This window comes from Dysidea avara, chromosome 12 (genome assembly GCF_963678975.1).
Source record: "Dysidea avara chromosome 12, odDysAvar1.4, whole genome shotgun sequence".
NCBI lineage: Eukaryota > Metazoa > Porifera > Demospongiae > Dictyoceratida > Dysideidae > Dysidea > Dysidea avara.
In genome coordinates this window covers 22026699-22049102 of record NC_089283.1, presented here as the reverse complement: position 1 = coordinate 22049102, position 22404 = coordinate 22026699, and the positions used below count along the sequence as shown (strand labels likewise).

General features: G+C 39.1%; 4 protein-coding genes across 4 annotated transcripts in view; 1 reads left to right on the top strand and 3 right to left on the bottom strand.

Annotated features, from left to right (window-relative positions):
• LOC136239780 (tubulin epsilon chain-like) overlaps positions 1–3345 on the bottom strand; it is a 7773-nt gene extending 4428 nt beyond the window's left edge. The window contains exons 1-7 of the mRNA XM_066030530.1: positions 3225–3345; positions 3149–3168; positions 3039–3092; positions 1532–1651; positions 1148–1263; positions 222–343; positions 106–172 (exon numbers count right to left, since the gene is read on the bottom strand). Coding sequence (XP_065886602.1) covers positions 106–172; positions 222–343; positions 1148–1263; positions 1532–1651; positions 3039–3092; positions 3149–3168; positions 3225–3345 — 620 coding nt within the window. The remainder of the gene's footprint in view (positions 1–105; positions 173–221; positions 344–1147; positions 1264–1531; positions 1652–3038; positions 3093–3148; positions 3169–3224) is intronic.
• LOC136239777 (dentin sialophosphoprotein-like) lies at positions 3300–5912 on the bottom strand. The gene is made up of 4 exons (XM_066030526.1): positions 5598–5912; positions 5296–5541; positions 4966–5241; positions 3300–4885 (listed from the first exon to the last, which is right to left on the bottom strand). Exons 1-4 carry the CDS (start codon positions 5604–5606, stop codon positions 3482–3484), a joined length of 1935 nt encoding a protein of 644 aa, XP_065886598.1. The 5' UTR covers positions 5607–5912; the 3' UTR covers positions 3300–3481.
• On the top strand, positions 5880–11241 carry LOC136239781 (folate-like transporter 3). The gene is made up of 3 exons (XM_066030531.1): positions 5880–7064; positions 7796–7940; positions 10830–11241. Exons 1-3 carry the CDS (start codon positions 6013–6015, stop codon positions 11082–11084), a joined length of 1452 nt encoding a protein of 483 aa, XP_065886603.1. The 5' UTR covers positions 5880–6012; the 3' UTR covers positions 11085–11241.
• On the bottom strand, positions 11143–22404 carry LOC136239776 (protein associated with UVRAG as autophagy enhancer-like). The gene is made up of 5 exons (XM_066030525.1): positions 21324–22404; positions 20447–20594; positions 19161–19375; positions 12016–12095; positions 11143–11956 (listed from the first exon to the last, which is right to left on the bottom strand). Exons 1-5 carry the CDS (start codon positions 22311–22313, stop codon positions 11239–11241), a joined length of 2151 nt encoding a protein of 716 aa, XP_065886597.1. The 5' UTR covers positions 22314–22404; the 3' UTR covers positions 11143–11238.

Below are 22404 nucleotides of genomic sequence, written 5' to 3'. Positions count from 1 at the left end.
TAAACAATACTACTGTTGTTCAGGGTTCACCATGCGGAGATGCATGTGCACACACACACACACACACACACACACACACACACACACACACACACACACACACACCTATATACGTCAGGGTATTCATCTTGCAGAATTTCTAACAATTTAGTGCCCACTCCAGATCCAGTACCTACAGTAATGAGCATCAAACAGAACAGTCAGGTGGTGCTCTCCCTCACCTCCACCCATCGAGTGCAGCAAGAAGAATGACTGGAGACAGTCACAGTGCTCTACTGTTGTACGTAAAGTTTCTGAAATTTGATCCTTATACTTGTGACCATACATCTTGTTCCCAACTGCCCTAATAAATTAGAGATACCAATATTAAAATTCATGAATCATAACAATTTTTTGAGACTTGAATGACCAAACACTCTAATAGAACACACACCAAGAACATTATTAGGACCTTCTGCATTGTTTAATTGAAAAGGCCAGCAGCAAAAGGGAACAAGTGCCATTTGAAAGATTAGGTGACCATGTAATGGGCGTTAAACAGAATTTTGGGACATAATTAAATATTTGTAATATTTGCTAAAAGTTATATTGAGACTGCCATGAACTTTTAAACTCTGTTGTTTACTTAGTGACAATATTATTCACATTAAAAGCCATTCTAATCTTTAGAAAATAGAAAATCTAAAATGGCTCATGTCCCCCTTTTCCACTGACCCCTTCAATTACTCTATTAGTTATTGTAAGCCAAATATGTACTATAATTTCCCACTCTATCAAGTCATGAATTCTTTTTGTAACACATGAATTCTTTTTTGAAATATGGCTACAATGGGACACAATATTAATAAAATATCAAAGACATTACAGTCTTTAGGCCACATAAACTTAATTGTTAGCTTCTCATCCCCACTCGCATCACCGTCTTTCTTACCTAAGCCAACTAGCACCTTTTAGTTGGTACCTTGCTAGAGCAGTCTAAGGAAACTGCATTTTGAGTCATTTTAGCTAGCTAATTCAGCTATTTAGATAATAAAAAATAAAATAAAAATCCAACCTCCCGCACTGCTATTTTGAGTACAGGAGGATGAGAAACTAATAATTAAGTTTATGTGGCTTTAATGTAGTATATTAGAACACGGTGGTTTACCAATTATTTCCTGATCCAGATACATCGGTGAGCAGTTGTTGATGGTCAAATACTTCACCGAGTGGTCCTTTTAGCAGTTCGCTGACCACGCCTTCCTCCATATCAACAAGCACCGCCTAGGAATAAGCCACACAACATGATTAACTAAGAATTCTGTCATACATAAACCTGACCACCTTCCACTAACCATTCTAAACATAACAAGTTTTGTGTAGCTAACAAAACACCATACGTTTGGAAGAAGAATGTTACAAAATGATTTGTCAACAACAAAAACAGACACTGTGTATCAAAATCTTTGACATTTAAAAATATACATATGTACAGCTGTACCATAGCAACCAGCATAGAATATTACAAAAGGATAAACGGCTCATCACTTACCCTAGCTTTTAGGTTCTTAATCTTCCCTTTACCATCTCCTAGAGGTATATCACTATGGTTACCATGTCTGATATCGACGTTACGGAAGAAGTTACTGAGTGGTTCATCATACACTGCACTCTAACAGGAACAATAATGCAGTGAAAAGTCTCTCATCTCCATGATTTCTTTGTAGTGCAATTATAGAGCCTGGTGTAACTCTATAAGTCAAGCTGTGCATTTCAAACTTTGTGCATTTAATTTAACTGGCTAGTTATGTCTTTGCACTGTTACTACTGTACATAGCAAAATAGTAAGAAGCTATGATAACTGTTCAGCCACAAGCAGTACTCAACATACAGAATTTAACCAAGCTGTGTCTTGGAGGACAGGAGTAGTGCTCGGCAGTATTGAAATTTGAATACACGGTATTAGTAACAGGAAAATATCGTGGTATGTCGATCTATAGTTAGCTTGTTATTGTAACTATTGCATTATTTCTTGGGCCTAGTATGAAGTATGCATCCCAAAAACTAAAAATATAATCAGTACAAGTAGGCAGTGTGGGCAAGTTACTTTGTAAAAGTAACTAGTTACATATTACATATCACATGCAACTGAACTATTTAGTTACAGTTACATATTACCCATAAAATAAAGTAATTATAATAATATTACATATTATATTACTTTGTGTCTACAGCCTTAAGTTGTCACGTGTGAAACTACCACCTTATCACATGACATGATTGTGTTGTTGGACAATGTGCAAATCTTGGTTATAAGCAAGAAGCTGGTAAATAAGCTTCATTCAGTAGGTTTCGTTACTTCTTTGTGGCTAGGCGTTACTCAGAGGATAACTAACAAGATTAGTAACTTCGTTACTTGCAGTAATAATATTACGTAATATTAGACTCGTTACAGTAACTATATTACTTAGGTAACGCGTTACCTTTGTAAGTAAAGTAACTTGAGTTATATTACCCGTTTTTATAGCGTATTTCATTATATTACTTAAATACCACAAAAGTAATAATATTACGTAACGCGTTACTCCCAACACTGCAAGTAAGCATGTGTTGTAATGTGAGAACCTCAAGTTTTTATTTCGAGCGTGTCTGCTAAACCATCAACAAATTGGGTAATTAAACACCAAAGGCTAGCTGGGTTAAAAGCAATCCTATACTGGCATTCATCAATATACCAGTATATTTTGATATATCGGTTATCAAAGGATGTCACGGTATGATAACCGGTTATGATGAGATAAATAGTATCACTGGTATATTGCAGAGCACTAGACAGGAGATAGCAGACTAACAATTGGGATGGCGTTATATCTGCTAAATAGCCACGAAAAAAGATAATTTTAACAGCTGCTCTATGAGCCAGCTAGTTCGACTAAACCTCTTTAGAAAGCTAAAGAGTTGAAAATGTACAAGATAGCTACTGGTGTTGGTCTCATGAAATTTGCTCTTCTGAGGATAAACTGGTGCTGTAAAGCTAAGCGATGTGTCAAGTACATTACCTTATTATACTGTGCGTGTTCTCTTAGTGCCAAGTCCCAGAATCTGCAACCTATCTGCATGGAGGGGCGTAGTGTATAACATCACGTGACAATTTCAGAAGCTTACTGACTTGATTCCCGCACTGGCCAACTAAAGTGAACACGTGACACCACGTAACACTACTCTAATGAGCGTGTACTCTGTACCTTGAATAATAACGGACTGTGTCATGTCATCTCGTACCGCCAAACTTTCAAACCCACACCCACAATTAAAATAAATACGTATTTTATAAACTAAATCTCCAGTAAATAAAAAAATACACATTATACACACATCACATGCATGATATAAAATTACACCAGTGTACCACGTGACATAGCTACTATGCTAAAATACTTTTTTTTTTATAGCTAGACAACTTTGCCTAGCTAGTATTTTTGAAATAAAAAAAATTGAGTTCTCACTTCTTTGGCTTTGCATGAGGCATGTAGGAGAACGTAAATGCTCGTGTTAGACTAGGTCCCAGTGGTAGGAGCAGTGAATCATCAGGCTCTTCTGATTTTGGTGGCTTCTTTAATTTATTACGCCAGCTGCCACGAGTCATGGAAGAGAACTCATCATCGTAGTCATTGTCATCTGTGTTGTATTTAAACTGTGAAGTTGGTTTAGGGGCCACATTGTTAATCCACTTCTTTGCATGTGTTGGGTCCCCCCAGTCACTCTGACTAGGCGAGGCTGCTCTCATATACCCTGAAGGTGCTTTGTGGGACTTTTTGGCATCATTACTACTGTCACGAGAATTACTGTTACTACTTGACTTGGAATTTGCTTTGTTTTCACAATTAGTGGCTTTACCGTCTCCTGAAACATTTTTTGATGTAACACCTGCTAAACCCGCATTGTCACTTGTAGAAAATCCTCCTCTTCCAGTTAAACCAGTTTTATCACTTAAGTTACGATTTGTACCATTTGAGTCCAAGTCTGCAGCTGCAGAGTCTAAAGAATTACTAACAGCTGCACTTCCATCTCCAGTGCTGTTAGTCATAGTATTTCCTAGTCCCTTCCTAGTATCATCAGTGGAGTCCTTTCCACTTTTCTGATTTGTCATCCCATTTGTGTGACTACCTGTACCACCAAGAATATCACCATTGTTCTTAGTATTTGTTCTGCTTTTGTCATTGCCAGCCTTGCCAGTACGATTAGCATCACTTCCTTTACTTAAAAGATCTCCTCCTCCAAGCTGTACCTGGCTACCCAATAGTTTAGAGGTGGATGACTGATTATCAGATTTCTTCTGTGCTCCAGCTCCCAACCCGTATCTGTCCAAACTAGAATTGCTAGCATTAGCATCTGATATGGTGAGAAGATCAGACCCTTTTTTACTACCATCTCCAATCCTACGCTTTCGCCCACTTGAATTGCCACCCTTATTTAGATCAGTTTCTGATGCTGAAGGGCTTCCATCTGCACCAAGATTGTCCAAAGCAAATGATATTCTCTTTTTCTTTTTACTGGTTGTTGTATTAGATGTTCTTGAGTTATCTAGTGAAGAGTTTTGTGATGAGGATGTACTAGTGTCCAATGGTGGCAACTTGACTTTAGATGAAGACTGGTAATCTCCTTCACTGTTTTTTCTGTGCCTTTGAGTGTCTGTTGGAGACAGAGAAGCTCTCATCATTCCATGACGAATACCCTTGTCAGGAGAGGTTGTTGTCTCCCCTGTACGCCATAGTCCTTCACGAATTAATCTGGCTAATTCTTCATCACAAGGAAATGGGGTTAAGCCATAGTAGTGATCTCTACACCGTGGACAATGAAACTTTGGTACAGATACTTCACCTGATACCCAATCCTTATTTTGACCCTGCAATACAAAAGTTTACATGGACACTCATTATTGTTCAGCCAAGCAACATGCAAATGTTGGCCTAAATGCTGGCTTACCTTAGAAGATATTCCAAGGGTCGTGCAGGTGAGCAACCGTTGTAGCTTTTCATCTTGTTCTTCAGTGTCAAAATCATCATCAAAGAATGAATCGAGTGACTGAGTCTCACTATAGTCGTCATCATAATCTTCGATTTCTAACCCATCATAAGACACTTCAGGTAGGTTCTTGGCTATCCAACCTTTGTCTTGTGTTTTACGCATAAAAATTCTTCCTGAGAGTGGACGAACAGCTGAAGCTGGCCGGCTTAAGCGAGCAGACAACTGAGTAGTACTCTAAATAAAAGAACAAAGTAGCAAATTTCATCATATTAAAGAGAACATGCTTACATCTGGTCTGGAGTCTTGTAGCAGTAGTGGTGGTACTGTCTTATTGAGTGCAGTACCTGGCCTACTCTGTGCACTAATTCTGCCACTAACAGGCCTGTTAGAGAATCCACTAACTGGTCTACTACCAAGAGAGCTCATTGGCCTGTTGTTGCTCCTCAGAGAAAAGGTTGTGGGTCTGGAAACGCGCTGATCCTGAACGCTGTTGGAGCTCCATCTTCTCTGTGGAAGGGCAGTGGTAGAGTGTACCTGCGCGCGCAGAGGGCGGGGCTAAACCAACACAAAACAAAGCAACCACAACTCACCCTATCCATTGTAACTGAAACGAGATGTTATCCTTTTATGAGTTCCACCATCCGTCCACTAATCAACTGCGTGACTCTGGTATATCTTCTTAGTCTGATTTTTGTACACGTTGACCGAGACGTCGACTCAGATTTATAAAGGTGACACTTGCTTCGCTTTATGCATGCAAAACGCACGTCTTAGCTCTGATCAAGAAACCAAACTAGTTTTCTAAAGCACAAACATGTAGAGAATAAGTAACAAGAAAACACCTATCCAATTACGATGTTGATTAAATTAGGAAATTTCACGTGAGTTCCCCGCAAATGCAGCTGAGTGCTTAGTCAGAGATCGCTTATTTTCTGACCTGTAAGCGCTTTAATAGTGCGACGGTGCGACGAGTAGTGCGAGGTCGAGTGCGAGGTCTAGTGGAAGATGGCGATTGGAACTCAGCGTAAGCTGTGGGTACTTGTGACTGGTCTACTGTGTAGCTTCGGCTTCTTCAAGGAGTTCAAGCCGTCTGAAGACTACCTGAACGCTTACATCACAGCACCAAAGAATGCCAGTGATAGTGGACTGGGATTTTCAAATGATGTTGCCTACCAGGAAATCTACCCGTATTCAACTTACGCGTTTTTAATTGCAGCATTTCTAACTTTCCCAGTAACTGACGCGTTTCTTTACAAACCGATTATTGTGCTGGAAGGCTTTGCTTACTTGTCAACACGTGTTTTACTGGTATGGGGCACCTCCCTACATTTGCAGCAGCTAGCCCAGGTCACGTACGGAATTGCAAGTGCTACAGAGATCGCCTACTATGCTTACATCTATACAGTTGTGCCTACTGACCGCTACAAGCAGGTTACCAGCTATACACGTACAACTGTGTTAGTGTCACGTGCTCTTGCTGGCTACCTTGCTCAAGCTTTCTACTCAACTGGGACTTTCAATTTGAAGGAGCTCAATTATTTCTCTCTAGCAAGTGTTACAGTATCAGTTTTACTGTCATTTCTGGTGCTACTGATACTCCCAAATACAAACAACTGTGCTTGTAATAGAAGTTTGAAGAAGATCGCTTCTGACATGTGGAAGGATTTTAAGAAGTTTTATTTCGAGCAACCAATGTTGTTTAAGTGGTCTCTGTGGTGGGCATTTGCAACATGTGGCGTATTACAAGTTGGTAACTATGTACAGAATCTATGGAAACACATTGAAGAACTACCAGGCAATGAACATGCTCTACAGAATCGACACTTGTACAATGGTGCAGTGGAGGCTACTGCAACAATTTGTGCTGCTGGTGCTGCTTTTATCATATCTCTTCTCAAAGTCAATTGGCCAGTTTGGGGTGAATTTACCATAGCAATTTTCTCACTAGTGGATGCTGTTCTGCTGCTTGTTGCTTCAAGTGCTGATACCTTATGGGTGGCATATATCTGCCATATTCTATACCGAATGTCTTATTCCTTCCTAATAACTATTGCAAGGTCAGTCAGTATATCAGCTGTCCCACTGTAGAAAACTTACGTAACTCCTGTCACCATGTGCATCAGTTTTAAGGGAGCCACATCAAATTTTAATCATTAAAATTATAGCCGGGTCACATGAACAAACTATTTTACGATAGAGGGAAGCACTGAGTGACTAAGTGCACATGGCAGAATAGTTTTTGTTTCCCAGAGTACTTAATAAACATCTCTCTAGCGAGTAGTGGGATATGCTCATCACGTGATCCGTAATCTGTCGATCTGCAAATGCAGCAGTGCATAGCTTTCAAGATCAGAATACTCTAATAGTGCAGTCATATACTCTAATAAAACAGTCAGCCTGTTTACTATCATACAGGTATTAACTAGTCTGGTAGTGCCTGCCCTTCATATAGAGTAAGGGTCTGGTGAATGTAGTATGTGACCGAAATTCAAATGTGGTTCCAAATTGCGTGTGACAATGTATTCATGGTGATGGTTTTAACTGAATACTATGATTTGATTGGCTCTACAACTATAGTGGTAGTAGCACAAGTACCATATACTATGGTCACCAGACCCTTTAAGGGGCAGGCACTGTAAAACTAGGTCTTAGCATGACTAGACTGTAGATATGAAGTATTCAATTGTTAGCTGAGCAAGCTGGCCACACCTGCATAATAAACCAGACAGGGTTTACATTGTAAATGTATTTTTCTTTGTACATCTTTCATGTGATTTTTCTGTTGCAGTTCTCAGATAGCATTTAATGTGGACCATGGCAATTTTGCTCTCATTTTTGGATTCAATACATTCATTGCTCTCGGCATGCAGAGCTTGTTGACATTTGTACTGGTGGACAAGAACGGACCATTGGAACTGAAGGTAACATCACAGGTGAGTAACAGAGTACTGTACATCTACCACTTGCAACAAAGTTAGAGCTAGATCAGTTTGCACAGCTCAAAGATATGTAATCCAGGAGTTTGTAAGTGCCACAAGGCACAAAATCACAATATACACCAAGACTCAAGTGCTTTTCATCATGTAACATATTCTGTGATGATTTTTTGATGGCAGCATTTGCAGCCACTAGTCCTTCTACAGAGAACAGTAATTTGTCTAGGCTGTACCTGGTTATTTTAACAGGTGGTTAGCAGTATATTGGCAGCCATAGACTGTTGATACTGGTGTGGTTATTAAAAGAAAAGGTGAATCAATGAAGTTCTGCTTCTTATCCCGTACAACCAGAGGAGAGTTGGACATGCTTTAAGCACCACCTAAAATTATTGCCTTTAATTGCATAGTTTCATTTGGTATTTCACGTGACCCTCAATAGTCACAATACAAAATAAGCAAACGGTGGGGTAGACCGGGGTAGGCTTACTATTCAGATCACTCTTCACGTAAGCTTTATGGAGATATACTTTGTTTTGCAAAAATGAGGAGATATACTTTGTTTTGCAAAAATGCTTAGGTTTTGGGTGAAAATACCAAACCACTTTTTTGCACGTATAACTTCATCAGACTGATCATGTATGTAGAAATGACAATGTCTCGCTGCAAGGTCTACAAAAAGCACACAAGTACTTTGACATAAGCAGCTTGAAAATGGTGATGCAACACAAACCACCGGCTAACCACTAAGCAGCAGTAATTGCCCTATATGGACTTGACGGAATGGTTGAAACCATTAGTATTGCACTTGACTGCACACCTTTACACCTTCCTCACCTATCAGCTCCTATTATACTAGTCTCACCAGAAACAATACAGGCTGTCCTGGAAACCAAATAATTATAGTCTGGCCTCAAGATCAAATGTTTTACTCTATTCAATACCTATCAACAGTTCTCTATCACCAGAAAAAGTGTTAATTTCACCAAAGATTAATGTTTACTCAATAATGATAGGCAATGATTTTGTAGGCTGCATTGGCAGTTAAACACTCTCCCTTGCTATTTTATATTATGAACTCTTGTCACATGAGACTAGTATTATATAACTTGCAATCTTTAACTTTTTAATATATGTAACTGACAGATACTTTCATCTGGTCTGACAATCTCCTTTCCAGGTATCGTGTCTTCCTCCATCTTTTAATGAATCTACTTGAAACTTTACCACATTATCCTCATCTTGATCTCTGTTGCTATGCAACAGCTTCAAGCTGAGGTGCTACCTTATTCAGAAGACAAGTTACGAATTATCAAATTGTGCCAGTTGGGTAGGCTGTGAAACTACTTTTGTCAGACCGGGACGTATAATGTAGATCAATTGCCAGATTTCATGTGATAGTTTATTTTCTTGCCCTACACATTTTCTAAAGTTACATGCCAGATTGGGGGGGGGGGGGGGGGAGACTATCAAAAGCCAGACTATCCATGTTGATCACTGTACATGTGGATATGTAAATATTGGGAAATCAGGGCTCCCACACCATACTATACCCACACACATACAACACTACTTAACTCAATACTGGATTGTGCCACCACAAGAGGTTGACTATTAATAATAATTGACTACTAAAGATACAACAATAACCACTAAAAATCAGAGCATACGTTATTACAAGAAAACACCAGGTGAGTGGTGGAGTGGGGGCTATCAAAATCAAACAAAAATTTAAAGCTGCCCAGCCCAGGACAGCTCAGGGGAAAACCTGCCAGCACCTTTTTTTAACTGCAGGAAAAAACCCAAAAAGCTCCACTCCAGTGTATGCATATAGTAAGTCAAAAAGTCATTGATCTTCTGTCCAGTTATCTGTCATTTAAGTTAAGGAACACCAGTAGGGAGGGTGGGACAGACCAACATGTGTCAAACACATGTGGCCTAGAGTGAATGATACAACATGCGACACAACTATTATACTAGGCATGCTGGACGTGACGCAATACTACCGTATTAACATGGGAACTTATTTTCTGTCTAATTCATTACATTCAAACGCCAGAAGATACACTTTCCACATTGACCTGCACACACACTGAATCTCTGTCAGTTACCTATAACTACCATTGAGGCAACTGAGATCTTAATGGTTGCTATGGGATAAAGACAGACAAGTCAAATAAAGACAATTCACTGTGATACAATAGAACGAGATACTCTAATAGAGCAGTCACACTAATTGTAATATACAAAGCAAATCATGCATGCCTCATCTACTAAGCTTGTGCCTAGAGTTTTTACTATGTGTATAGTATGTTCACGTTGAGCTGAACCCTGAAAAACAGCTAAAAATTAAAAGTGGATTTTTTCTCAACAGAGTTAACATTTCTGCCAACCAGATGATTATTCGTAACAGCAAAGGTGTCTACAACAGACATGTACAGTTTGGCTCCATCACAAGTTCGGGAAAGGGCTCTAATGGACACTGCACTTATATGGCTTCTCCATAGGAAATGTATTGTGAAAATTTTGATTGGCCATAAATATTATGTCAAACATTTGAACAACAAGATTTTGAAATATTTTTAGTGGATCAAGCAGTACTACAAATGAGCCAAATTTCAAGATCGTGTGTAATTGTATCCATGAGTTATTAAATGTTTTTGAGGATTCAGCTCAACGTGAACATACTATAGATGGGCTCCAGCTCTTTGGGAAGGGTTGATTCATTTCAGTTCTTTTGCTGTTTCAAGGGTAGGGAAAATTTTCGAGACAATGGTAAAAGTTCATAAAATATGCTCACCTATTATATTATACGTTCACTATACTTTTTGTCCATTGTACAGCAACATATTTTACGCACTCAAAATTATTTCACTCATTCTTATGTAGTTTGTGATCTACAGTGGCTACTACTACTTCTTATCACTGCTGTTCATGTTCGTTGGTGTGTACATCCTCACAAAGAGAGGTTGGTGTATGAGCGTCAAGAATTGCTGGATGGATCGAGCCAGACTTGAGGAACAAACTTCAGTAGATTACACCAATCTTCGATTGTTCCACGATTCAATCAGCAGCGAGTCCACCAGCAGCGAAGAAAATATAAGCAGCAGTGACAGTGAGAAGGAGTTACTCACCGACTACTAAGACAAAGCACATAATAGTTTTACAGCACTCTAGCTTATTGTATATATTGACATTCATGTTCTTTAATAGTCTAGTGCTATTCATATAATAATTGTCACATAATTCTGTTATAAATTATACGTTAATAATTACATATGCAATGACCTGTTTAACACTAGCTAAAGCTATCTACAGCAATTCTCTGTTCCCGTCTTAGTCTTAATCGAATACAGCGTGGACATTTCTCTGGGATGTAACATCCCTTGTGAAAACACCCACTGCACTTGCACTTCACAACTCTGTCCAGTTCAAATGGGTAGAGTATGTCGTGTGGATCTTTGCAGAACTCACATATAAATCCTCGTTGCTTGCAGAGGTCGCAGGTGCGAACATGTTTAATACTATCAGTTAAAACATTCTGTAGAGGTCGCTGAACTTGTCCAGCATTTACTGCTATCAAGTCAGCCAGTGAATAAACATGCACCTCGGATGATAAGTGCTTCATCTGCTGTAATCTTTCTAGTACATCTTGTGAAAATTTGCAAGTCACTAAATATCTCCTAACAGCTACTAGCTGTAGCCGAAGGTGACGTATTCTGTCTAACTGAATTACTTTGTGGTACAAGTCAGGCTTAATTGAGTCAATAACAAACACTGGTTCATTCCGTGTCTTGTCCAAGATCGTCTTGGCATAATTAGAAACGCTGAATTTTTTGAATACCCATTTATTGAGCACCATTGCTGGTAGGACATCCAGAGCATTGGTATGGCAACTGAGGCAGAAATATCTACCAGAGTAGTTACAATAGCGAAAATGTTTGGAGAGTTCTTTATCAACTCTTAGACCACACCCATGACAACGGTACTCCTGTTGCCTCAGGGCATCGTGTCTCCTAAAAATACAACACCATGACATTAAAATATTTTATACACAATTTATGGTAGCACTTACTTCATACTTGGTGGAAGTGTGAATATGACTTGTTGTCGAGGCGGTGCCCACTGCTCATCACCACGGTTACTAGCCAGTGACTACATTTAAAAAAATGAACAGCAAATAATCAACTTATAAATATCACCAAGAGTATGTCCTTAGATTTTAATATGAACTCTTGACCCCACCCACATAAGTAGCTAAACCAAGGGATAAATGTTAAGTTCAAAGCACAATAATATGGTACAAGTAGAAGGAAAAATTAGGAATTTTAAGTTGGACAGGAAACTAGGAATTTTAAGTTAGGCTGACACCATACAAAACACAAGTGCAAGGAAAAGTTTACATTTGAATAGAGATCACACTCAAATGTATAATTTTTCCTTACACTTGTTTGTTTCAGCTGTGTTCCACTTGTTATACAGCATTACAAATATAAGAAGCGCCTCTGCAATCAATCCACTCACTATAGAAATTACGGTTCAATGCGTGCCCCAACTATCAATTCCATTTTTGCTTCAACTCCAACTATGTTCCACCTGTTATACAGCAGTTGGTGAAAAGGCACATCTCAGGGCCGAAGTGATGTCAAACAGTGAAGAAATCAAGTCTGTAACCTTATCCATAGTCAAGTGATTACAGGGTGACCCCCCTCCTTTCCCACCCTGTTAAAATGAACAGTTAAACAGGGAGGACGTGTTTACACTATCAGTCTAAATAAAAATCTTCCCCTCCAAATGCTGTATACTGGGTTATTGTTGGGGGGGAGGCCTAGGGAGGTACGATTGCCATGATTGATTTATATTCATGATTTGTTGCTAGCTATTCGTACACTATTATAAGGCTGTTAGTAGTGATTAACTAATTTTTAATTTGATGCAATAAATTATTTATTTAAAATAATCCCCTATATGGTGTAATAGACTAGAAACTCTTTTTATATAATCTTGAGAGGGGGAGCCTGGGAAATGAGTATTTCAACATTGATTGACACCTCAAATGGATGATAAATATTCTAAGTATCACACTGTTACAACATGCAGCCTCCTTCAGTCACAAGTACCACAACTTTATAATATTAATTTTGTTGCTAAGTGTCGCTAAAGACCACCACTCCAATCATGGAGTAGTTAGTTACCACAAAACATCACCTCATAACCATATGCTTTGCAGGAGACAAAATTATTATAATAATATTTTAAAAATAATAAACTACTACCAAGTTAAAACAATTTCATGAGATTTTTAGTGTTTGAGGCTATTACTAATATTTAATTCGCAGGTGCTGTGATAAAACATTATCATGTGATTTTGCAAGTCTTTTGCTGTTGAAAGTTCCATCACTATGCACTCTGGGAAGACACACACATTTGCTCTACCAAAGCTGTGTCCAGGTAATGTGAGTCAAAGCAAAGGACATGGATAGGAAAACAGAGGTGATTACAATTCACTGATCAAATTACAAGATTGGCACCCATTTCCTTTTTGGTCTGACATAACTGGAATGCAGTTTATGTTTCTCATCACCTATGTTTACATAGTTTATATATTTGTTGCTAGGTGATAAAATAAGTTATAACCTTAAGATAATGGTTGCTAGGTGATAAAATAAACTGGGAGGGATTACTTTATTATGATAGTGTACACAAGGCATTGCATCACTGACCAATAGACATGTCAGCCAGTTGATCCCTGGATACTTCTTAAAACTTTTTTCACTCCTGGCATGATTCTTATCCTGGACTACAATCTATGATGCTCCAACCAACAATTTAACCTGCAAACAAGGGTCCAACTCTCTCTAAAAGCTTCTCCCAGCCCGTGCAGGCCAGTTTAAGAAAGCAAAGTGACACATCGGTTGCAGCCATGATGTATGCACGTATAATTTAATTTGCTCTCTTTTTTGATCCCACCAGTTGAAACGTGCTGGTGTTTGCTCATTTCAGGCTGCTTGCCACTGCACATGTGTATTAATGTTTTAATCTTAGCTATTGCCTTGCATAACTGTAACACAGTACTTCGTGGGAAATTTCAGACACTATAACAACCCGCTATAAGTTATAGAAGGAAAGCTACATTAATACTCTGTTTCAATGTTATCATTGCTAGTTTTGACAAGTGACCTCATTACGCAGTGATCTCAGCTTTCATCTTACCGACAAGCATAGCAAGGTCATCCTGTGTTGTAAAGGTCTACCAAACATGTTTTGGTGAATATTATTGTTGTCAATAAATCAGCTATCAAGTGACATGAAGTACACTATGACACACACACATGTGGTAGTACAAGAATTTGATACGTCAGAAAACATTTCATGTGAGCCCAATGGATCCTATAGAAAATACTGATGGTGGGGATCACTGGGGATTATTTCACTATGGTTTGAATATTGTAAGTACACACAATTCTGATAGAAGAAATAGACCCACTGTAATGACAACGAGATGGCAGTCTCCGAGTTTTTCATGAAGGGCTCCTACAATCATTAAATGGCCACATGAAATTATTCATGCCTGGATATATATATCGCTATGAACGGCATTTCTTCAAACTACTTTTATTGTATAGTATTTTTGTAAACTACGTTAATTCGATTAGTATATGCATGTACCCGTGTCCTACCCTGAAGTACTTTATTTACTACTATGGAAGCAACCAGGAAATACTTGCATGACACAACATTAAGCAAACATTTACACATCATTGAGAACAATTGACGCTCGACTAAACCAGTTGATATATAATAAAAACACCAGCAACTAAGTCAGCCAGTCAGTCTGGCTCATGAGATAAACTGTTTTTTGTTCAAACCATTCATAATCCAGCACAAACAAACTACGAACATATATTCCAATAAACCCACATGAAAACTCTTCAGTAACCTACAGTATATGAATGGAATATTGCCCTGTGAAAATTGATGCGTTAACAGGAATTCAGTAATTCTTCGGTTATATAGATATTTAATGAATACTACCATATAGCGGGTTTTTACTGCACCTATGCTTTATCACGAATCTTAAAAGCGTGACACAAATTTTCACAAATGCAGCTATCCGCAAAAATAAAAAAATCCACTGATGATTTTATTATTTCAATTACTAGAAACACATTGAAAGAGGAGATGGAAGTGTTGTAAGCAGTTATATACATGGCTATCATGTTTATAAAGATATTTTGGACTCCTATCATTGGCGAGGAACTTATTTGTGGGGATGTGTGCCGCTGTGTGACGACCCAACAGTAGTGGGGCACTTACTGTGCGCCCTCTCAAGGATATGCAGTTTATTTTCGTTTCATGGTGGCACAACAATACGTATCGAGTTACAGGGCAAGAAGACACGAAAAGTTGAAAACACACAAGATAAAATATGCGTGAATTTAATTACCGCAGCTAGCCACTGTTCGCAAAAATAAAGTCTTCGCGGTAAAAACCTGCTACACGGTATATTTGCAAGCCCAATTTGGCACTAAAGTGAAACGGTTAATGTTAGAGTCCTGGCAAGATCCCAAACATTACAACACACCCAGTTGTGCTATAGTACCACTTTCTTGAGTGACCTGGAGCTTCTCAATTCCATTTGTGTACAATAAAAGTGTTGGGGGAAACCTCATTTTGCAGTCACCTCACCATAGTGACCAGGTCTAGCAAGTCCAGATGTATTTTGAGTGTCTGAATTGATCTAACACAACCACCTCATTAATAAAGCTGCCATATTCTACAGAACTAAACAGAGCTTATACGTACTGATGGCACCTTGCGGGCCTTATGAGCTCCTGATAATACTAAACAGCATTCTCTCACCAGTGGCAGCTGTGTAGTATGTGTGACACTATAGTACTGCTTCATGTAACTACATCTGCTTGCCACAATAACTTCTGGGTGTGACTGTTCAATTGGAGAATCTCTATCATACAGTACAATAGTACTGTATAGTAGGGAACACAAAGGTTTGGATATGGCACATGAAAAAACATCACCCAAAAACCAGCCTCAATTTTCCCTGATGAGGCAATATTTGTTAGGTAAAACTAAGCCCAAACAAGTGTTCAGATTGACCCGAAATACTTTCAACAAGTTGCTATGGAATTTTTTTTTTTAATATTAAATGGAATTTTCTAGTGATTGACTGAGTAACTGACTGACTGCTGCCTTCCAACAAGCACAACTCGATAATGGCGAAAGCTATGGGCTTGATTTTTTCACTGTTCAACGCCCAAGAGGTTCCTTTTGGCATACCGCAGTACGTACAATGCATCCTTCATGGACTTACCAGTGTCCTCCTCTGTGTCCCATTCATCTTTGCTGACAGCGAAAAGTGTTGATTTGGCGGTAGCACATGATAGCTTCCCTTTGTATGGAAATCATCTGTATTTTTCATAGTGGTTGCTACTTTGATTGCACAGGTGCTTTTAGAACAGTTCTTGATTCATAATGCTGTGTACTGGGTTGAACATAGCTGACAATGAAGTGTAAAGGACACTTCACTATTCAGGCACGGCACCATTTCTTTCTTTTGATGCGGTATGTGTAGGTTCACTAGTCATAATAGGCCATCGTTATTAAATTACTTGTTTCCCATCACCACCCACATCAATTTTTAGGTGGCCACACCTGTAATATAGACTGATTGACTATTAATATTGTTGTAATAATATATTCATATTGTATGCTGTGCTATTTTTAGAATAATAGACTATCGCGCACGCGCAGTTATACCACATGGTGTCAGAAGTGGCTAGTCATGTCTACTACTACCATTGTAACAAATCTCCAACTACAGCCTCCAACACCGTTTTGCTTCAAGGATACTTAGGAATGGCTGCGATGGAAGCGGCGATTTGAGCAGTTTCAACTAGCATCCGGTTTGAAAGAACAAGGAGAGGAACGACAAGTGAGCACCCTCCTGTACTGCCTTGGCGAAGATGCGGAAGAGATTCTAGACACAACTTGAATATCTGAAGAAGACAGGAAGAGCTATAATAAGGTCATTGGAGAGTTCGATAATTATTTCAAGGTGCGCAAGAACATTATTTTTGAACGGGCTTGGTTTAACAGACGAAACCAACTCACATGTGAATCCGCCGAACAGTTTATTACTGAAGTGCACAGGCTTGCTGATTGTTGTGAGTTCAAAGGTATGAAGGACAAACTAATTCGAGACCGCCTCGTGTAGGAATATTAGACCAAGCCCTTTCAGAAAGACTCCAAATGGAACCGGACCTGACTCTAGACAAGGCGAAACGGATGATCCGCCAACGCGAAGCTGTCAAGGCACAACAAGAAATTCTGAAAAGCAAAGAGAAGGAGGAAATCTCATTACATGCAGTTGACAAGTATGCTCCGAGGAGGAAACTACCAGCAATACCACCATAAACTAAGCTAGTTTCATGTTCACACAGCAAAGAATACGTGAGTTATGGGCGTTTATTTATGATGCAGTAAAAACGGCGTTCACCGTAGTCATTCCTTAGTTGGAATGGCCTTCTTCTTTGTCAACACGAAGGAGTACAGGGAAAGTACTATACCTTGATTGATTTGCCAATTCATAATGCACAGATTGAGCCAAGTCCCATCTTTTTAGCTTGTTTCAATCATGAGTTATGACTGATTATCTAAGCGCCTGTAATTTAATTCCTGTATTGTTGCCGTACAAATCGAGTTTATCACTGTTCCAACTGTCAAGTGCTATAACTCCAAGACCATTCCTCATAAAAGGCTGAAACTTTGGCTATCCACTCTTTTGGTACTATAGATTAGAGAGATGCAATAAAATGGAATCCGAAGATTGTGCGAAAACAGCCGGTTTTTGCTCAGTGGGTCACATATGCTATGTTCCCTACTCAGTTGAAAATTCCAATTTTTTGAGTACTTGTCTTACATACAATATTTGCAGCTGCATTGTTGACGACTACTAACCACAGGACAGTAAAATTCTGATCTACATATGATCATGTGAAGCCTCAGTGTATTGAAAATTCCTTATCTAAGGGGTCTTAAGCAGCTGAGGTGTTTCAACAAACCAGCAAATAGTAACATTTGATTTTTTATTTGATTTTAGTGTCAGACTTTTAAAACATGTCTCAATTATGAGGCTACTTTCCTCTATCGCCATACTAATAAGGTTTTCAATAACAGGGGTGTCTTCTGGGTCCTCTAGGTGCCCCTATTAGCAAGGTTTCGTTGTACAACTATTTTAGGAAATTTCAAGTGTTCAGTATTATATGTTGACATGTGCTCATCATGTGACACACTAACTAATCCATTATAGGAAACACAGAGAAAGTCAATCATCATGACCTGCTTACTAATTCCTAAAGAAGTATATATTTTTCCAAGTCATACTGACACTATACCAAATTACTAAGGTTTGTACAACTGCATGAATAAATAGCATAGGCTCCACTGCACATGCAAAGCACTAGAGTACCAGTATATGACATAAAATACAAGTAACTCTGCTAACTGTGAGCAAAACAGTTCATATTTCAAAGTGCCTTTTTCATATTATCTACAGTGTCCAAGGAATGGGTTACCAGGGTTACCAAAGATTCAGCTTATTATCATTAGTAGTTTTGTTATTATTAAGGCTTTTTTTATAGCATAAGTGAAGGTCTGTAGGACAACTGGTCCTACAGCCTGTTCAAAGGAATTATACTGCTAGATAGTAGGAAGAGCAAAGAAATTGTACAGCGATTATACTGAAAATAAACTACAGTTGGGATTTCAAAAAACCTGCATGGTTTGTAGTTTACACAAACAAGCATACTTTTTAAAACTAAAACCAAGCCATTCCTCAGAGAAGCAAGTCTCAAAAACACTATACCATCTTATTTGCCTACTCATGGAGAGTTTGAGTATCTTTGTTTTGTTCCTGTTAACTCCAAGGGTATGCTTGTCACGTGTGTTTGTTTACGATGCAGTAGATGCTAGCAACCATTTCTTCATTTAAAACACTTTCACACTTGTATGTGCAAGTGACTACAGGACTAAAGCTATACCTTGGCTGATTTGCCAATTCATGGTGAACATTTTAAGCCCTGAGACAGTCACAAATATGGGGGGGGGGGGGGGGGGGGCAAAGTTTTGGTGGGAAGGTTTTTGGGGGGAAACAACATACGTACTATATATGTGTGGTAGCATTATATAATAAACACGTACCTGGGCCACAGACTCTAGCTGTCTACTTGCTACTGCTGTAGTGAAGTATCCCATTACTGACGCTGACCCAGTGGATGAAATTCTGGTCACCATTTCTCCAATATGCTTTAGTAGTTGTTGAGCTGTGTGACCTGCTGAACTGGTGGACACCGTGGCAGATGGTGTGGTGGTGGTGGCGGTGGTAGTGGTGGGGGAATCAAAGGAAGAATGTACCACTATAGAAGTGTACAATTTTGCAATAATATGTAACCACATACATGTATGAAACATTAACAAAACACATACTACAACAATAGGTTCTATGTACATTAAATAGACTGTTTAGCTTTGGTCTAAGAATACATGTGTCTATTACTCATCTCCCTACACACGAGCAATAGTTCATAATATATATACTGAGGAGGGTATCCTACTCTCATATAACCCTGTAGAAGGGCATATCGTGAAGTTACGACATAACAACAAGCTGTTGTGGTTTGTGACATGTGAGCAGTCGTAAATGTACAAGAATTGCTATCACCATTCCATCTCATGACGCTCAGGATAGCCGCATTCGCAAATGGCCTGGCAAGAAATGCCTACGAAGCGGTCTGAACCCATGAAAGAACGATTGTAGTTCGGTGAGAAACGCTTAGAGCCAGCCAAGTTAATTTGATTGCTAGTGACATTGTTAGGCACACATTCAAATGATATCATGTTCAACCAATGGCATTATTAATTATACAAAGAAAAACGGGCAAACTCAGTAGTGTTATTTCACGATACGCCCTTCTACAGGGGTATATGAGAGTAGGATACTCTCCTCAGTATAAATATTATGAACTCTTGACGTGAGCAAAAGCTAAGCAAAGCAAAGCCTTCAGTTGCCCTTCAGCTGCTGTGTATACAATGTCATGTGTGAAACACTGGGTCACCTGTGCACTACTCAAGTGGCACCTGAAGTCCCTCACCTGCTATGTGAGAGCAACTGCTTACACACACACACACACACACACACACACACACACACACACACACACACACACACACACACACACACACACACACACACACACACACACACACACACACACACACACACACACACACACACACACACACACACACACACACACACACACACACACACACACACACACACACACACACACACACACACACACACACACACACACACACACACACACACACACACAAAGTGCTTATACAGATACGCTCACATGCACAACTGCACATGTGTATACATACACCCCTGTACACATTGTATATACACACCACACACATACATTTTGGAGGAGGACCAACATCAGAATCAATATCATCTCTTTTCTTACTACTTGAGTGACCAACTGCAGACAACTTCTCCTCATTAATACACTTGTACTCTTCAGCAGCCGCAATCAGTAGCTCCGCCATTGTGAAGTGCGCTGACTCCTAGTACAAAAATACAGGCTCTATATGTCAATTAGGAAACTCCGATAGGGCCACCATGTATGGGACCAAACTATAGCTTTGATAATCTCAAAACAAAAGAAAAAGAATATAGCATAGTTGCCTCCTGGCCACTATAATAGCGAGACAATCTTAAGACTGCTCAGTGAAGTCTTTTGCATTATACTTTACTAGAAAAAGCTCATTGAGAAATCCACAAGCCAAGGCTCAATCTTTGTTTCATACTGGATACGGAATTTCAAGTTGGCCAATCAAAATGTCTCAGCATCTAAATTAGTATGCATCATATAAAGTTGCATACATGGAAAGTATTACACATCTTGGAAGACATTAAAGTAAAACTAAAAATACCCACAATTTCTCAGGAATATTTTACATTAACATGTTTGGTTAAGTGAGTGGTTGTAATCTTATCACTAGCTCACACAACTAAATTACCACTTCACCCTAAAACTACTAGTAATTGGACAACTGACTAGTGTCCTGATTATCAGTATCCTTATTTAGTAAGGTGTTATGATTTCAGGAATCTAAATACACTAATACAAATGGGACCATGGACAAGTGTCCTGATTATCAAGAGTTTGTACATATTTAGAGTTTGCACATATTTAGACCCCTGAAATAAGAACACCTCTAATAAGATACAAGTACACCTCAGCTTGTCTAGAATAGAGGGGTTCTACTGTACAACCTTATTCTATCACTTGCCTTTGCCAAATCATTTGTGGTTTCAAAGAAATCTTTTTCCCTCAGAGGAGATTGCATATCACTTGTTGGTAACTCCATTGACTGACTGAATCCTGACCCCATCGGTATATGAACAGGGTTTTGTACCATTTCTATCTGCAACGGTGGTGGTGGACTTTTCCCCTTGATATTAGCTAAGGCATTCATGTGTATATCATTACCAATACCTGAGTCTCTATTATGTAATACTATTTCTCTATGTTCACTCATCAAATGATTAATAAAGGGTTCGTCACTCATGGATGATTGGCCGTGTAGGACACTGCACACCACACAGTCACCTTGCTCTGTTTGGAAGTGACCGAAATCCTCTGGACATGGCGGAGAAACTGCTTCAACCTTCACGTCAACACCAGTACTGTTGTAGTTCACAAAACTCATCGGAAATTGTTCTTGAGTAGCCGCTCGTGGACGATGCTCGTCTACTAAATCGTCTAAAGAACTTGATGATGTCAGCGTTCTCGGCTTACACTCGGTGGTGTCCATAGCAACACCACTATCATGAGATTGATCACGTGATCCATGAAGTGATAACTGTTGAAGAGTACTACTGGGCGGTGACTGGTCAACAAGCCCTTCTGGTGGTAAAGATAACCTCCTAATTCTTGAAGATGGTAATTCTAAACTTGTCTGCCTTTGCACAGGTGTAAGAGTTACTGACCTAGCTCGCTGGTCTACTGTATCAGTAACAATTCCTCTTTTTAACATCTTTTTGTCCGCCTTTGTGAGAGTCATACTCGACCTGTCTGTCATTGACCTTCTAAGTTTTTTTCCCACTCCTTTGGGCCTTTCTTCTTGTATATTAACTAACATATTCTTAGCTGAGTCCTTCTGTTGGTGCTTACCAAGGCTAGGCTGAACTTCAGGGGTGGAGAGTTTTACAACTGAGCCCAGTGCATAAGCTCTAGGTCTAATTCCATCTGTTTTATCATAATCGTCAGACGTGGCCATCCCTAGCTCCCAGAGAAACGATAGCTTATTACATGACACACCATCCTTACACCGTCACCAAACTATAAGGATCTTTTTTTATAAACGTCAA

What these genes read in the sequence shown, in the direction of transcription:
- LOC136239777 (XM_066030526.1), bottom strand. An exon ending in TACAAGACTCCAGACCAGAT is followed by an intron (nt 5,242 to 5,295) that starts GTAAGCATGTTC and finishes TCTTTTATTTAG; the next exon opens with AGTACTACTCAGTTGTCTGC. An exon ending in CCCTTGGAATATCTTCTAAG is followed by an intron (nt 4,886 to 4,965) that starts GTAAGCCAGCAT and finishes TTTGTATTGCAG; the next exon opens with GGTCAAAATAAGGATTGGGT.
- LOC136239781 (XM_066030531.1), top strand. Translation starts at nt 6,013, where the DNA reads ATGGCGATTGGAACTCAGCGTAAGCTGTGGGTACTTGTGACTGGTCTA. An exon ending in TTCCTAATAACTATTGCAAG is followed by an intron (nt 7,065 to 7,795) that starts GTCAGTCAGTAT and finishes TTTCTGTTGCAG; the next exon opens with TTCTCAGATAGCATTTAATG. An exon ending in AACTGAAGGTAACATCACAG is followed by an intron (nt 7,941 to 10,829) that starts GTGAGTAACAGA and finishes ATTCTTATGTAG; the next exon opens with TTTGTGATCTACAGTGGCTA.
- LOC136239776 (XM_066030525.1), bottom strand. Translation starts at nt 22,313, where the DNA reads ATGGCCACGTCTGACGATTATGATAAAACAGATGGAATTAGACCTAGA. An exon ending in TGTTGGTCCTCCTCCAAAAT is followed by an intron (nt 19,376 to 20,446) that starts GTATGTGTGTGG and finishes ACACTTCTATAG; the next exon opens with TGGTACATTCTTCCTTTGAT. An exon ending in ACACTTCCACCAAGTATGAA is followed by an intron (nt 11,957 to 12,015) that starts GTAAGTGCTACC and finishes TTGTATTTTTAG; the next exon opens with GAGACACGATGCCCTGAGGC.